Raw genomic sequence first — 16,810 nt, forward strand, 5'->3', positions numbered from 1 at the left:
AGTAACTGGGTTTTTTCCCACACCAGTAGCTTGGAATAACATCTCCCTTTACCGATAAGGCACCACAAGAACAGTTGTGTCCTCCAAAATGTAAAAGGCCTAAAAGAAAAAGCCTTTTGTTGCAAAGCCACTTACTGCCCCCCACAGCTCAAGTAGTTAATGCAATTTTTATAAATTTTTATAAAACAGAAAAAGCTTATAATTTTAAACTTACCATTGTCTCAGCACTCCTGTAACTGCAGTTACCCAGGATATGTCCAGAAAGATTCTGTGGACTGAAGCATCCCTTTCACAATATATTTTGGTTCAGTTTTGAAATAACATTTTATAGCCTTGAGATTCCACAAGAATTAATTCTTTGCTCCTCCACTGAGCTACTTAGGTCAAGAAACAAAGAGTTATTGTCTTATTTCAGGCCCTTTGATCTCCGCTGCCTGCTGTACATCCAGAACTGGACCCTGGGCCAATGCACTTTCACGGACCATTCCAAGCAGAAGGGTTTTTGTGATGAAGTTATAGTCAAAGTTATTGAGTGGATTGACAAGCAGCGCCAATACCAGCAGCAGAAGGATGTAAGACTGGAGTAACAGCATGCTGAGAGGCAGGAGGAAAGGCTGAGGTTTGCCACACAGCTGGAAGACAGGGTTTCAGTGAGGGAGCAGGCATTCCTGGAACAGGAACGATGGTTAAGAGAGAAGGACAGAGCACAACAGAGAACTGTTGCAGCGACCTATATCCATCATGTCTGGAAGAGCATCAGTTCCTGCTGCCTCTCCCACACTACAGCTCGATTCCCCTGCAATGTGCCCTCAGTCCAGAAGTAACTTGGAAAACTCTTTGTTGGGGTGGCCCATGTAGTCAAGTTTCATGAGTGGCTAGGCAGGGGAACAAAACCCGTGCAACCTTTCTTCTTGAAACCCTCTCCTGTGGATAGCTTCCTCCTTGCTCCCTTGGCACCAAGTGCATGGAAAACAGGGAAAGAAGGGAAAGGAGTCCCAGGGGATATGCAGCATTGGGGTTTGTGTCATGTTTGCCTGGTTCATGATCTTGTTTTTCTTTGGAAATGTTCTTCTCTTACTTTTTTGGGGTGTTGTACTGCTGACTGGCCTGTGTATTAATGGATGACTGTTGTACTGTTTTAACCCATTTATAAAGCCTTTAATGTCAAGAAAATTTGCTGTCACTGCACCACATCATGATTTAAGATAATAAAACTAAAACATGATGAGGAGCAATTATGCATTACTAAGCAAACACTATTCCTCATTCAGTTAGGTACAGCAATTCACAGCACAGTAACTTTCTTATATGAGCCCATATTGTGATTCATCATCCTCCCTGCACAATTCATTATTTTTCATGTCATTCATAAGTTAATTGCATGGCAATCAAGTCTGGAACCCTTCCCTCTAACCCCCAAATCCGTTTGCCCCTCCTTCCCACCAGCACATGCTTACAGGTACTATTCCCCCTCTTCCATTGGGCCATGAAAATTCATAATGTGAGAACACAAAGCATTCCTGACGTCTGTTGCCTGGGTGCAGCCAACTCCAGCTGTGATAGGTGCACTTTCTTGCTGAGTGTATTGATTCAGTAACCCATCACTGTCATAGGTCCATTCAGGGGGAAATGGCTTACCTCTGGCTTCACAAAGATTGTGAACAGCAGAGCAAGCCACAGTAGTGCAGACAGCATTGATGACAATTGCCTCCAAACGGGTCTGTAATTACCTCCAACAAGATTTTAATCTGCCAAAAGCACATTCAACAACCATTCTACACCTGCTGAGAATGTAATTAAACCTTGTTTTACCAGTCTGTGAAATCAGGGCATGGTTTCATAAGCCAAAGCAAAAGGATAGGGTCTCCCAGAATAACAGTGTAGACAGACACTCCATTTATGACCGTGTCATTTGATGGGAATAATGTTCCTCCCTGTCCTTGAATGTAGACTCTTGAGCAGCAAAAAACTATAGCATGAACTTTTGCAGTGCAGCCCATGTTGACATTTTTGAATTGGCCTCTGTGGCCCATAAGGGCCTGTATAACAATGGAGTAGTACCTTTGCAGTTTAGGTACTCGTGCTCCTTGAGAAGGGCAAACTATGGGCTCATGAGTCCCAGTGGCCCCAGCACAGCTAGAAATCCTCATTCTCTCAAAGCCAACAATTATCTCAGGAATATCTTTAATGCCTGCCACTTTAGGGTAAACCACATGTCTGATTGCCTCAGAAACCTCTACCACTGCTTTACTCACAGTTGACTTTCCAATACCAAACTGGTTGGTTGACAACAGACCTGTAGCAATCTGGGGTAGCAAACTTCCAAACGGTAATGGCAGCCTGTTTCTGATCAGGGAAGGGTGCCGCTGTGTGTCTTTATGCTGGGGAGTCCAAAGCTCCAAAATGATGCTTTCTTCATGCAAAAGTTCTGGACCCACTGCTGGTCATCCCAGGTCTGCATGACGATGTGATGCCACCAGTCTCTGTTTGTGGTCATGCACTGGAAGGGCCGGTCTACGTAGGGGCATCAGTGGCTATGCTGATTGTACTGAGCAGTGTCTGCCAATGTGAGTCTGCCTTGTGTGGATACTTCTCCTCCTCTGCTGCCACCTCCTCCTGCTCCATCATGAAATCTGTCAGGTACTTCTGGTGGGTCAGAAAAAACTGCTGAAATATTCACCAGTACCTCATGAAAGCTCTACCTGTTTCCTGACAGAGCAGTGAAACCAAAAGCAAGAGAAGTTCTTCAGAAGGCGCCGCCTCCATGTTGCTGGCTGTGGTAGCTGGGAGCACACAGATCTAAATGACTCCCTGGCCAGCTGTTCAAACTTCCTTTAACATGCAGCATGGGTAGTAAAGTTTTCCAACAATGAATCACGATCAAAGGGCTAGAGCAGCCACATTTCATGAATGTGCTAGGGATTCTGGGATATGGTTGGTTTGACTTGGGTCAGCATGCTGGAGTGTGGACACCAGAGCCTCAGGTTTGAGCCCAGGTTAGAAAAGTCTTAGCGTATGATTTAAGAATCAATGTAGATACTCAAGCCCAGGGATCTCCAATGGGTCAGCTGACTCGAGTCCCGCTAACCCTGAGCTTACATTGTAGCAAGGACATACCCTTTCTGAAAGACTTTCAAAGATGCATCTTATATAATGCACTTAAAGTACATGTACCATATGCTGGATTTTCAAGAATACGGGTAACTTTTGAGACTATTAAATTTGAGCTTTCACTCCTAGACAATTGATGCCATTTACTTTCTATTTTTCCAGAATATCATGGGTTTTGTTTTGTTTTGTTTTTTTTCAGATTGTAGATTCTTTGACTGAGCTGGAGGCCTTAATGGAAAGAATGAAGAGGCTGCAAGAAGAAAAGGAAGAAGAGGAGGCCTCGCAGGAAGAAATGGCAACTCGCTTTGAAAAGGAGAAGAAAGAGAGTCTTCTAGTCATTACTGGAGGTACTTCACCCTCTCTGCCACCCCTTCTTTCTCTGCTCTATTATTACTAGAATTTGCCACTCCAGTCCAATTACTGGACTTCGGTAGTTACTCTAATCTGGATTTTCATAGGTTAGTAAAGCTGGCTCATGTGTCACTACCCGTCTGGTTCAGATGTCTTGATTCTCAAATATATTAAGCCTCATTGTTACTAGAAAATCAGTCTCTTTTGTCAGTAAGAAACTTACACACAACTTCAGGAGAAACTGCTTTTTCATACTGCTGTGTATCTTTAAATCCCAGTGTATTCCTTAAAAGGATTTTTTGAATAGCAGACTCTTGTACAACATTTTCAAATAGTGTTTCTGGAAAGTCCCTTGCGAATAGTCTTGGAAGCTGAAATTTTCGGTTCAAGAAAGAAGTATTACATAGACTGGCATCGCAGACTTCCCTACATTACTCCATCAGTGAGCTTAAACCTTCCCCTTAAGGGACAATCTCGAGGGGAGGAGGATTGTATTAAAATCACCTGGTTTTGAGATGTTGCTTTGTTGTCCTATAGCCCTTACTCGTATTGTGATGGAGGTTTCATAAAACATTTTTAGTTTATTTCTAATTTATCCTTCAAAATTCAGAGTTGGGGAGTCTGTCTTGGTATGTAAACTACTCCCAGCTGTATTATGAGTGCTATAGCCAGCCACTCCTGAATTATATTGCAGAGCTACACGAGCAAATTCCCAGTCCCAGACTTGTCCCCAGAAATGCATGTCTTGTACGGCCAAGCTCTCTCCTGGACACTACAAAGCTCATATAAAGTCAGTCATTTTATTAATAGAAAATGATATGCACAAATCTTGTTATCTCAAATGGAGTTCCCCAAACACTTTAGTCCAGACACACTGGTCTAGATAAAGCCATAAAACATGTTTATTAACTACAAAAAGGTAGAACTTAAGTGATTACAAGTCATGAGGCATAAAAGTCAGAATGTGGTTACAAGAAAATAAAAGGTAAAATGCAACTAACATCTAACTAACAAGCTATACATTAATTCAAAGCAAACGTTTCTCTCACCATATGCTTTTGCAGTCTTACTGGCTGGATGCCTTTCTCCAATCCAATGCTCTTCTCCAATCCAATGCTCCTTTCCTTGTCCTTCAGGAAACACTTGGGGTGTCTGTTCCCCACTCTTATGCTTTTTCCTCTTCTTGAGATTGCTCTCCAGCTGAGGTTCAAGAGACAGAAAGTCTGTGGGGATGGGAATCTCTAGCTGTTCCTTTGCCAAGATGTCAATTTCTCGCTCACACACTCTTTCCTGTCAAAGAATGGCTGCTTTAACCAGATGACAGTCCAATTGATTTTGTTGGCACCTGGCTGAAGCATCAGTTTGTCTTTTGTCTCTGAGGAACTGATTTGTGCCTGTTTTTTCTAAACTTGGAACATGTCTCAGTAATGTCATACAGTAGAATCTTATAACTTTACATACAGTGTTGCTACACATATTTTACTAGGACAGTAATGATCAGCAAATTGAGTTGTCAGATGATACCTCTCAAGGCATACTTTGTACAAAATTTATCATAGTCTTGCAAAAGGGGTGAACATAAGGGTACAGACTGTCACAGTGTGGTACAGTAGATCCTTTCTATAATGCTTTTCACAATTACAAACCTTGGGCTATAGCGAACCTGGTCCCTGGATCCAACCTTGAGCCCCAGAGTACTGGCAGTGGGCTGAGAGCTCCTATAATAAACCCCTGGGTATGACAAACAAATGGTTTGGATCCCCAGGGATTCATTATTGGGAGGTTGTACTATATTAGTATGTCTTCTGAACTGTTCTAAAGTTTGTAATAAGAGAAAATAGCTAAAGATGCTATGCTTCTTAACTTACCTTTGAAAAAAGGAAAAGCTATTTCATAGTTACTGATCTGTGAAACTCCCACTGTTTTCCCAGAACACTTTAATGCCAGAATTTAAGTCTTATAGCTGCAGGAAAAAGCAAGTAGGAAAATACAAACCATAAACCAATGAGAATTAAGTCTAACTTGGAATGAAAAGCTACATCTAAACTGATTCAGGGTATATAGGTTTATCTGGTGTACTAGGCGAATTTCAGAAAGACGTATTTCTGTTGGGAATCTGCAAAGAGACTCCTGTGTTGTGTTCTTTGGGGGGAAAAAAACAACTTTAAAATATCTGGAAGAAATTTTTTCAGCCTATGCACACTTTGTAATAGTTAGATCTAAAAAACCTGTCCAGACTAATTCTCATTGATCAAGCAAGATTCCTTAATTTAGATAACTGTGGCAAATACATAGAATTTCTCTGTCATTATTTGTCTGTTTTAGGGTTTTATATTGCTGCCCATCATCATGGTATCTGTCCACCTTTTATGTAAAATCAATAGTAATAGTGAAGTCCTTAGTCTCCCTTTTTGGGGGTAAAATCTGTGTGTGGTAGGGTTTTTTGTTTATTTTCTCCTCTCCCCTCGTCTTGGTTGGTAGGGGGCAAAGCTGTGTCATATATCTTTGTCTCCCATAAAATTGTATCAGCAGGCTGGATTTTTTAAATCTTCAAGGGTGATTATTTAGGGCAGGTGTCATGTAAATTTCTTCCCACAGGGTTATGTCTTGATTGTTTAATGATCCAGAGAGAAGATAAAGCAACTCTGTGATTCTTGGATTAACTGATATTTTTTTAAGGTGTGAACATTGGACATATGGCAACTTTTCTGTCAGTGCATGTGGAAGTGAGCCAAGAGTCAATACCAGGGTCAAATGCAGTCAACTATGTGGTAATCAACTTCTGTAAAAGTAGTTACACAATCAAGACACCTATTTGTTTGATGGAGACAGATTGATTTCTGCTAGAGAACCTGTCCTCATTTAGTAACACATTGGAGCTCTTCAGAGTTGCATAGTTACTGTAACTCTTAGTGTAAGTTCAGCCTGGAGCTTGGTGTACTGTATTGTTCCTTGCTTTCATATTGTTTTGAACTGGTATCTATAAGCCAAGTCCTGTATCTCTTAGCTTCTAATTTATTGCCTTTTGAGTGCTCCATATGCTGTACTACAGAACAAAGCTGATGGATTTCAGGAGAGCAAACCCTCTCTGGAAGGTGGTTGAGTAGCCTTCTCAACGTGCATGTCAAGAACTTCACATTTTCTCTCTTGTGTACTCAAATCTGTAGTTGTTTTATTTTAGAGTATCAAAGGAGGTGTGATCTTTTCTAGTTTTCAGTGGGTCATTAAATGTATATGAATGCTTAGCATAGCTCACAGGTGTTTGTTATATGGCATATGTTCTCTAAACTCTTTGCTAGTTTGTATGTAGTAAGAAAAATGTAGACTACAGTTGTATGTTGTAACCTAAGGTTTTTTGTTATAAACAGTACTATAAAAGACATACCGCTCCGTTCAGTCTTACATTTTTCACTGATACCATCTTGTATATAGCCTGCTGTAATCTCAAATTCAATAAAGCAAAAATTGAACTTGCCTTTTCTCCCAAGCCCTCTATCTCCATTCACCATTAATTGACTCACAGCTTCATTCTTCCTAACACCCTAAGCAGCATTAGGGTCATCTTTGATATATACCTCCTCATTCAAGTTATGACCAAGCTAAGTCCTAGACTTCCTTGCGACGTCTCCAAAATTGAACCTTTCCTCCCTATTCCCACAACTAAATTACTGATCCACTCCCAGGTCATGTCAAATCTTCACTATTGCAATCTTCCCCTTCTCTGGACTTTTTGTTACAAACCTCATTCCCTCATCCCATCCTGATATCTGTTTAAAAATATCTTCCCGTTGTTTCAATGAGGGGTTTTAGAGAATCTTTGGAAAAGGGAGAAGTATAAAAATAAATTCAAACTATTTACTTGCAAAATTAAGAATGCAAAAATTTAAACTCTGGTGCGAAGTAAATCAAGCAAATTAATGTGAATTAGAAATTGACAAATGTATGCAAGCAGAATATCATAAACTGAATGGAAATTGAGTGATTGAAATTCTCCCAGTACTCTTCCTACACCAACTTTTTTTCTTCTTCTTTGTACCTAATATTTAAAGTTTGCAACTAATTCTTTGTTCAGCTCACCTTGTAATCTTTGAGGAGGCGGTCAAAAGGCTACAATGGCCTGCATGCTTATCTGTCTTAAACACAGAATTTTGCTGTCCTTCTCAGCATTTGATGATGAGATGGTTTCCACGTCGGATGTCTCCCGCTATATCGAAGATCCTGGTTTTGGGTACAAAGACTTTGCGAGGCGGGGAGAAGAACATCTGCCAACATTCCGAGCTCAGGTACTTAAATGCACTTATTTTTTTTTAAAATAAATTAACCCCAGTATTTTAAGGACATGTCTACGTGAACATTTGACATGCAGAAAGCTGGGGCAGAAAGCACACCAGCATGTCTTACACTAACTGTCTGCGTGGATGCTGCACACTAAAAGTTCCCTAGTACCCTTTGACATACTGCTGTTTGAAATAATGTGCTGCTGTGCTGAAGATTTATGCCCCAGCTTGCTGTGCAGCAAGTGTTTATGTAGACATGCCTGAACTTTCTCTTTACTGGAGAAATAAGATGTAGTAGTAGCAGAACATCCTTGTTAAATGCCCCTGTCCCAGCAGAGGGTCAAGAGCTGGCCTACACTGAAAAGTTAGATCGGCACTGCTAAGTCCCTTAGAGGTATAAAATATCCACACTTCTGAGAGAAATAGTTAAGTCAACCTAATCCCCAGTGTAGACAGCGCTAGATCAGTGGAAGAATTCTTCTGTCAATTTAGCTACTGTCTTGCGGGGGAGTGGATTACTTACAGCAATGAAAGAACCCCTCCCATCGCTGTAGTAAGTATCTACACTGACACGCAGTGCTGCAGCTGTGCCCCTGTAGCGTTTTAAGTGTAGACATAGCCCAAGTAGATAACTGCTCCCTATGGTGTATTTTTATATTTGTAGCATTTTGTTCAGTCAGCTGTTAAATATCTCAAATGAAGAGGCTTCCAATGCTTCACTTGGATGACTAGTCCACCCTCTATTAATTGTAAACCTCAGGCCGCGGGTATTAGGTCTTCCGTTGTGTTAGCAGAACAACAGTATGTAACTTAATTAGCTCCACATACTTGGAATATAAGCATATGGTTTGGAAGAAAAGAGCTGCTTTCCTTTCCCTCCAAATGTTAAAACCTTTTACTAGGTAAGGCCCATGGAATCAGAAGAACACTTGACAGAAAGGATCAACAAATACTAAATATACAGTAGGTCACACTTTAAAAGTTTCCTCCAGTTTGAAAGATTCTGACAGTTTGAGAGTGGTTCCTTGGACTTACAAGTTCCTTCTGTTTTGGAAGATTCTAAGTGTGAATACAGTAACATTGAAGATTTTGGCTCAGCATGCTACCACCTTTTTGTTGTGTTCATGAGGTGCCTAGCACTGTGAGGCCCTTATCCATGACTAGGACTCCTATGCAGTATTGCAATATAAATAAAAAAATAAGGAAAGCTCTAGGAGTTCAGAACATATCACTAACTAATGTCAGTTTGATCACATGGGAATCTAATATTAATAAACTGCAAGTTATGGAAAAATCTTAAACCATGTCAGAGCACTTGTAGGCAAAGCAAAAGAGGTGCAAAAAGGAAAATTCCCTGGTAAAGTAAAGGATTCCTGTCTACAGATATATTTAGGGCTTGTCTGCACTTGAAAGTTAATTTGGATTAAAATAGGGTGTGAATTTAAAGCACAGTATCTATTCCTGGCTAATTCCATGTGTAGATAAGCCCTTCGATTTGCAACAATCTTTGCTGATCAGGATGAATTCATGCTGCAATTTTTCATGTACAGTAAACCACGTTTTGGGAGGTGACTCAAACACCACATCAGCAAAATCTTTGACATAAACAGTAGATGTGCATTGTAGACAGGAATAAGGCAAAATTTGTGTTCGTGAGTTCAAAGGAAGTGCTGACCTTTCTAGGAACTTTAGAAGGCTCCATTGGGAGAAGGCTGACAGTTGTCAGTGACTTGCGTCATTACACATGTACAGCACTGCTTCAGAAGAGCTTTACGGAAGGTTATCCTGAAATTTCTTTGCCTGCATGAAAGGATTTACAGTTACTGACTTTCAACTTCTCCAGAATAGCTAACTTGTTTTACTGTATAGTAGCTGAATGGTGGCAGAATGTGAGACATTTTACCCAAATCAGATCTTCTACTGTAATATTTATATTGCAGAAGCATCGAGAGGCCCCAATGATGGAGCATGGCCTCATTGTGCTAGACACTTTATGAGCATAAAATAAGATAATCCTTGCCCCAGAGAAGTTATATTTGAAGTGGAAGCCTCGAAGGTGTTGCTGCTCAGGCACAGCTGGCAGCATTTTTCAAACTGCTACCTCTTTTCCTTAGTCATTGGTGCAAGTGTGAAGTGATGTCTTTAAGCAACAACACATCCCAGTGCTACTGCTCTAGCTTTTCAAAGTAGCTGTCTCTGAATAATATCAGTGTGAATATTTTCCAGTCTGAACCGAATCTGCAGGACCTAAAGACTAACGCAGAACAGACCATGGAAAATTTATTGATTAAAATCCCCCTTTTGGGCCGAGGGCAGAGGCATTAATAAAGTGGAATGAAAGACAAAACAGAAAGAGGAGAAAATCTTCAAATGGGGGAGAAACCAGAGGGAGGATCAAGGGGGAAGGCACTATTTGCATATTTGAATATTTATACATCACTGATGTATTTCTTTGTGTTCTTACAGGACTATACCTGGGCAAATCATGGCTTCTCCCTTGTGAACAGGCTTTATTCTGATATTGGGCATCTCCTGGATGAGAAGTTTCGGATGGTCTACAACCTCACATACAACACTATGGCTACACATGAAGATGTTGACACAACCATGTTGAGAAGAGCTTTATTTAACTATGTTCACTGTATGTTTGGAATCAGGTATGTAACAAATTGACTTATCTAATAAGTGTATTTGGAAGCATGTAAGCAATATGTATTTACTTATTTGATCACAAAAAGCAGTGTTTTAGAATTGGTGTCTGTGACTTTAAAATTTGTTTTCTGCAGTAAAATTGGTACAAATATTGATGATGTTATAATCTAATCTCTCCATTTAAAAAAACGTAGTTGGTATTACAGAATCAAATTTAGTATTGATATTTTTACAGAAATCTGTCTTCTCTGAACTCCTGGACAACATTGTCCTCAGTTCAGAAAAAAGGAAATGCCACACTATTTAAATGGCTGTTAGGAAGTCAGTAACTTTTTGTTCTTCTTTGAGTAGCATACCTATGGGTTCTCTACATCAGGAGGTGTGAATGCCATGCACTGTTGATCAGAGATTTGTCATCAGTGTCTATGAGTAACCCCCTTCTCTTCTTTTGCCTCCCCCACCATCTTATGTCAATGATTGCAAGGCCTTTCAGAACCTTGTGTGCCAGAAACCCTACATATTCCACTGGAGGAGACACAAGAACACCAACATTCCTTGTTGCATATTCTTCATGCCTCTCCTCTGGGCAAAATCACCTTGTCCATCAAAGATATACTGCTGACCTCTGTGTGGCAAACTCCAGCTAATATACCGCCTACATGTAAATGGGCTGACGGAAAATACTACATCCCACCCAAAGGCTCAGAATGGGGCTTTTTTTCTCCTCCCACTCTGCACCCAACTCCCTGGTCATAGAGGCAGTTAATGAACAGAATAGATAACATTGGTTCCACTCAGTGCCATCTGATGGACCTTTTGGGATTCAAGAGCTACTCTGTTTTGCTGTGGTTCAGAGTAGCTAATTACCAAATCCTGATAGTAAAATATGATTTTACAAACTGTTGCAAATTTTCATATTTTATTGAACTCCTGCCACAGGATCATGAGGAACAATTTCAAGCCCTTGTAACAGAAGGCCAGACAATCACCAAGGCATCTGTCCATGCCTCACTTAGTGTTGCTAGTATAGCTGCAACATTCCATGGCTATGAAGTAACCAAGCTTCTTGGTAGCAATCTTCCGATTTGCCTCAGGAGGTACAAAACACATCTGAGGGCATTCCTTTCAAGGGACCCAAGTTGTTTAGTGAAGACACGGACAGGTCTCTTTGATCTCTTAAAGACTCTTGGGCAACACTATGATCCCTAGGCCTCTATACACTTGAGGCAGAGCAAAAGCACAGTAGATTGCAGATGGCTTAGCGGTCTCACCGAGTCCACTACCTACCCATGAGAGCTGCCGAGCCCCCCAGAAAGAAGCCAGGATCACTAAGAAAGGAACATCCTCTACAGTAGCCTCCCAGTTAGCAACATCCTTGAAAGGACTTTTGTTTTTTAAAACCATTGGTCAGGGGTGACAAACTCTCTCTTGCTCCGGATCCTACACTGCATGTATCCCCCCTCCACCCTTATTGGAATTATCTCCCATTTCCTACTTTCCTGGGAGCTCATTACTTCAGACAGGTGGATTCTGAAGGTAGTTTCTGCAGGTTACTCCATCCAGTTCAGCTCCTTCCTTCCTCCCTCTTCAGGTACCACTCTCATTTGAGATAGGAGGTACAGTCTCTAACACTGGGGGCAATCAGATCTGTTCTACCAAAATTCATTGGAAAAGGATTCTATTCTGTAGCACGGTGTCTCCCACAATTCTGGAACGTCTAGACAATCTTCTCTCTGCAGCTCACACAGGCAGATTAGCATTTTGGTGCTGTACAGTCTACTCCTGCTGCCTGCCAGATTCTCTGCCTCTGTGGGAGCAGGCAGACGGGGTGGTTTCTTTTTGCTCCTGCCCCTCTTCTTTCTATTTTAACTTTTTCTGCCCTGTTTTTTGGGCAGTGGGGAGCAGTGTTCTCTCCCCTCAGCATTCCTTCTCCTCCCTAGATTAGTTACCCTTTTGGGGGCTTAACCTTCCCTGACCCTCTGCTGCAATGTCTCCCTGCTGGCTCCTCTGTCTCTTACAGGTATGGGAGAGCAGCCAAAAGAGCACCGGGTTAAATCCAAGCACTGCTCTATTTGTGAGCCAGCCTTCCCAGGCTCGGTAGATGGCGAGGTATGTCCATCCTTCTATCCGTAAGTGTGTTAAATCCTGAGGCTGCAAGTCAGATAGGCAGGTGGGGTCCCCTGCCCACTAAGGCAGCCAGAGCTTCAACAAGGGAAATTTGGACCAGGAACGCTGCTATAGAGCAGAGAGGCTCCAACTAAGGGGGTTAGTCTCAGGGGATTCCTGCAGAACCAAGAGGGGGACTATTGGGGCTATCCCTCTACCCCCTTCCTAAAGTGGGTCCTGAGTGACCTGGGAAGGAAGCAGGGTTTCTAATCAGCCTTTCCTCCAAATCTGAGTAGGATGGCTCTGACAACAAGTCCCTGCTCTCCTCCCAGGGGGAATGGGGACCAGTGGCAAAGAATTCTGAGGGAGACATCTCAGAAAAGCCACAAAAGGCCTCACCAAAGCTATAGCAGAGCTTCCATACTCCTAAAACATCCAAAAATGTTGTTTTTTGTTATTAAAAAGTGGGGGGGGAGAACCACACAAACAAACGATATGAGAGTCCACCACCACCACCACTGAGGAAGATGAACTCTCTGGCTCTGAAACTTGAGCAGGCCCCTGTGGATAAGACTCAGAGTAAATTTGTCCTCTCCTGAAGCTGCAATATCGATTGCTTCACTCCTTCTTGGAGGAAGTAATTAGGGATGAATGGAACAAGCATGATAAGGGCAAGCATATTAACAAGAGCAACCTATATTATAGGAACCAAAAGGCTCTATTGCTGAGATACAGAAGGTTGATGATGCTGTTGTAGTGTTCCTTATCAGGGATGTGGTTATTCCCTCAGAAGGGGCGTTCTACTGTAAGGAAACCACAAATTGAACCACTCTCAAAAAGATCTTTGAAGACTCCTCCACCATCCTCCAAGAATCCATGTCAGCTACCTGCTTTTGCAAGAGCATCTCTTTCCTGGCTAGAAGATCTCAAAGCCCTTAAGGACAGAGATCACCCTGACTTTGTCTCCACCTGAGAGTCTCCATAGCAACAGTATTTGTAGCAGATATCTCAACGGATGCAATAAGGTTCTTGGCATGAGCCATGGCTTCCAGCCAGACACCACCTATGGCTCCAACCTTGGAAAAGGGATATTCATTCTAAGCAGGTCATATGCTCAGTCAAGCTTACAGGCTCCCTCCACAAGAAAGCTGGAGAAGGTGGTGGCTGACAGTGTGACAAATCCAAACACACTTTCCCTTCTCACTAAGTGTCCTAAGGAGAGAGTATAGATCAGCCTTCAGACAGAGGCTCTCCTTTCTCTCCTCATCCTCAGAGATACTAGCAAAGGGACAACAGATTCCCCAAGGGATAACAATGGAATCAAGGTCTGGGGCGCAAGTCCAGAGGGACCTCTGCCTCCCCCCATCCCTCAAATCCACTTTATGACAAAGATTGCATAGGCCTCTCCCAGCTGAAGCGAGGGGACAGGATTTCCCATTTCCTAGAGAAACGGTTTTCATCTTCCAAAAACAAGTGCATCAGGGAAATGGTGAGCCAGAGAGATTTCCTGAAGTTATGGGTTCCACACCATCTGTTCTTCATCCAGTCATCCAGCTCCAATAACCCCATAAAACACAGTCTGATCCAGGATGAAATATCTCATCTTTTAGATATGGGAGTGATTGTGTTCCCTCAGAAAAAAGGTTCTCTGGGTTCTGCTCCATCTTCTTCACTGTGTGCTTCTGTGCAATGGGTATCAACCATTCTTGACCTCAGAAGGCTCAACAAATGGATGAAAAAATGAAGTTTCAGATAGAGACCCTGGTCTCTGCAGTGTCATCCCTGTCCTGGGGGAACTTCCTGACTTCAGTAGATCTAGCAGGCACATCTTCATATCTCCATCAGACTGGGCCACTGCAGCCTTCTGAGGTTTGCCTATGGCAAAGAACCTTTTCAGTAGTGAACACTCCTGTTTAGCCTGTCCTCGGCCCTCAGGGTTGGTACAAAGATGATGGTGGTGATAATAGCCAGACTTAAGTTGCAGGGAAGTCATCTGTACACTTTCCTGGATGAACTCCGGTCAGAGCTTCCGTTGCAGTCAGCAGCATGCAGGACTATGTCTTGGACATTGAATCTCCTCCAGGCACACAGCTTCATCATCAATGCCATCCAGGAATCTTCTTGCTTTAGAGCCGCCGGAGGCCTACTATCGCACTATGTCTCCAACTGCTAGGACTCCTTGTGTTATGCAAAGGCATCACTCCAAGGGGACAATTTATGCATCAGAAGCCTTCATACTTAAGGTGTGGGACCTCAAACACAAGAAAGATCAAGTACAGGTTCCAGCACTGATGTTCCTCTCCTCACAGTGGTAGTCAGCCTGTAACAGGGCCTGCAAGGCATATTTAAAAGCCTTCCAGATCCTCCAACTGACACCAGCTGGAGGGCTGGGGAGAGCTCACTTGGATAACCAAACAGCCAAGGGGCTCTGGAGCATAACCTCCTAGAGCTAAGAGCAGTCAAGCTAGCTCTTGCAAAGGTTCCAGCGCATCCTAAGGGGGAGTCACATCCTGGTTCAGTCAGACAATACAACTACAGTTGCCTATTTAAACAACCAAGGGGGAACAAGAAGTCCAGCACTACACGTGGAACTAATGGAAATAATGGAACAGTTCCTCCTTTCCTTCAGAAAGATGCACATCACAGGGGTCCTGAAGCAAAAGGCATACTCGTACAGGTCAACAACTCGGGGTGGTTCCTGAACCAGAAGGTTTTCAATCTCGTTCACATGTTTAGCCTCCCTTCAACCAACCTGTTGGTGAACCGTACAAATGCAAAGAGGCCAAAATACTTCACAAGGAAAGCAGACCCCAGATCCATGGGGACAGATGCCTTATCATACAGTTGACACAGGGTCTACTTTACATGTTTCTGCCCTTTCCACTACTGGGGGAAGGTGGTCCAGGAAATAAAATATAAACAGGTGATGGTAATACAGATAACTCCTCATTGTCTGAGGAGACTTTGGTTCTCAGATGCACTGGCGCCCCCACTTCAGCTTCCATGGAGACCTCACAACCTCTCACAAGGTTCTCTTCTTCATTCAGACCCAAAACAGCTACAATTAACAGCCTGGCTGTTGAGAGGGAAGCACTAAATGTCCTCAGGCTGTTCTCCATAGCCATTAGGACATTGCTTTTGTATATCAGAATATCGACACTAAAACCATACTCCGTCTGATCTATATTTAACTGGTGCCAAGAGCATAATGCAGATTCCAGCTATTCTGGATTCTCTCCAAGAAAACATAAACAGAAGCCTTCAGCCCAGTACCATTACTACTCTTCCCAAAATGGGATTTTCCACTAGTTTTGAGAGCCCTGACAAGCCATCCCTTCAAGCCTCTGACTTCAGCTTTTCCTTTATCCATTAAGACTTGTTTCTTGTTAGCTGTAACATCTGTTAGGTGAATGTTGGAGCTGGTAGCCTTATCTATACTATGTGTTCCATGAGGACAAGGTGGCACTCAGGATATCAAAATCCTTCCTAAGATGAATTCCTCCTTCCACACTTTCCAAGAGGTTGTGCTTCCTTCTTGCTGCCAAAAAGCACAACATCCAACTGAAAAGGCGTGGTACACCTTAGGGCATGTCTACACTGGAATAAAAAGCCTGTGGCATAGCCAAAGGTGGCACGCATCCGCTGACTTGCACTCACTAGGCTGAGGATGTGCTAAAATTGCTCTGTAGTCATTCAGGCTTGAGCTGTAGCCCAGGCTCTGTTACTCTCCCCTCTCAAAGGGTCCCTGAGCTTAAGCCTGAATGTATACATAGCAATTTTACAGCCCAGCAACACAAGCCCCACGAGCCTGAGTCAAACACTCACAGCTGGCCCCAGTCAACTAATTGCTGTGTAGACAAACCCTGAGATGTCAGAGATTTTCAACACTATGTCAAGCATACAGTGTCCTTTCACACAAAATGGAAGACCTGGAAGCTCTGAATCCCTGTCATCACTAGGTGGATTAGACTGCATGTTGTGGAAGGCTACAGATCCACAGAAGTTCCTGTCCCAAAAGGGATTGAGGCACACTCCTCGAGATCCTCAGCAGTGTCATGGACAGAACAAGGAAGTGCGTCTACTTCGGAAATTTGCAAAGCGGCCACTTGATCTACAGCAAACACCTCCATTAAGTACAAGGTGGATCTTCTATCTTTTGAAAAGGCCTCCTTTGGTGGAAAGGTGCTGAAAGTGGTGTCCCAGAAATAATAGACTTTTGAGGAAACTCTTCTTTCCTACTGAACTCATTTCATAACTCTCCCTACATCTGTTCACTGGGCCTTGTTACTTCCTAGACATCCAGAATTGTGAAA

General features: G+C 42.7%; 1 protein-coding gene across 4 annotated transcripts in view; it reads left to right on the forward strand.

The window, feature by feature from the left end:
* Window positions 1–16,810, forward strand: part of SESN3 (sestrin 3) — a 96,592-nt gene that overhangs the window by 67,071 nt on the left and 12,711 nt on the right. For all 4 annotated transcript variants that reach the window (XM_067568049.1, XM_067568067.1, XM_067568059.1 and 1 more), the window contains 3 exons: window positions 3,311–3,458; window positions 7,627–7,745; window positions 10,206–10,396. In XM_067568049.1, the coding sequence (XP_067424150.1) occupies window positions 3,311–3,458; window positions 7,627–7,745; window positions 10,206–10,396 (458 nt within the window). The remainder of the gene's footprint in view (window positions 1–3,310; window positions 3,459–7,626; window positions 7,746–10,205; window positions 10,397–16,810) is intronic.

This window comes from Emydura macquarii, unplaced genomic scaffold (assembly GCF_026122565.2).
Source record: "Emydura macquarii macquarii isolate MOO-44397 ecotype Brisbane River unplaced genomic scaffold, CSIRO-AGI_Emac_v2 contig_318, whole genome shotgun sequence".
Classification (NCBI taxonomy): domain Eukaryota; kingdom Metazoa; phylum Chordata; order Testudines; family Chelidae; genus Emydura; species Emydura macquarii.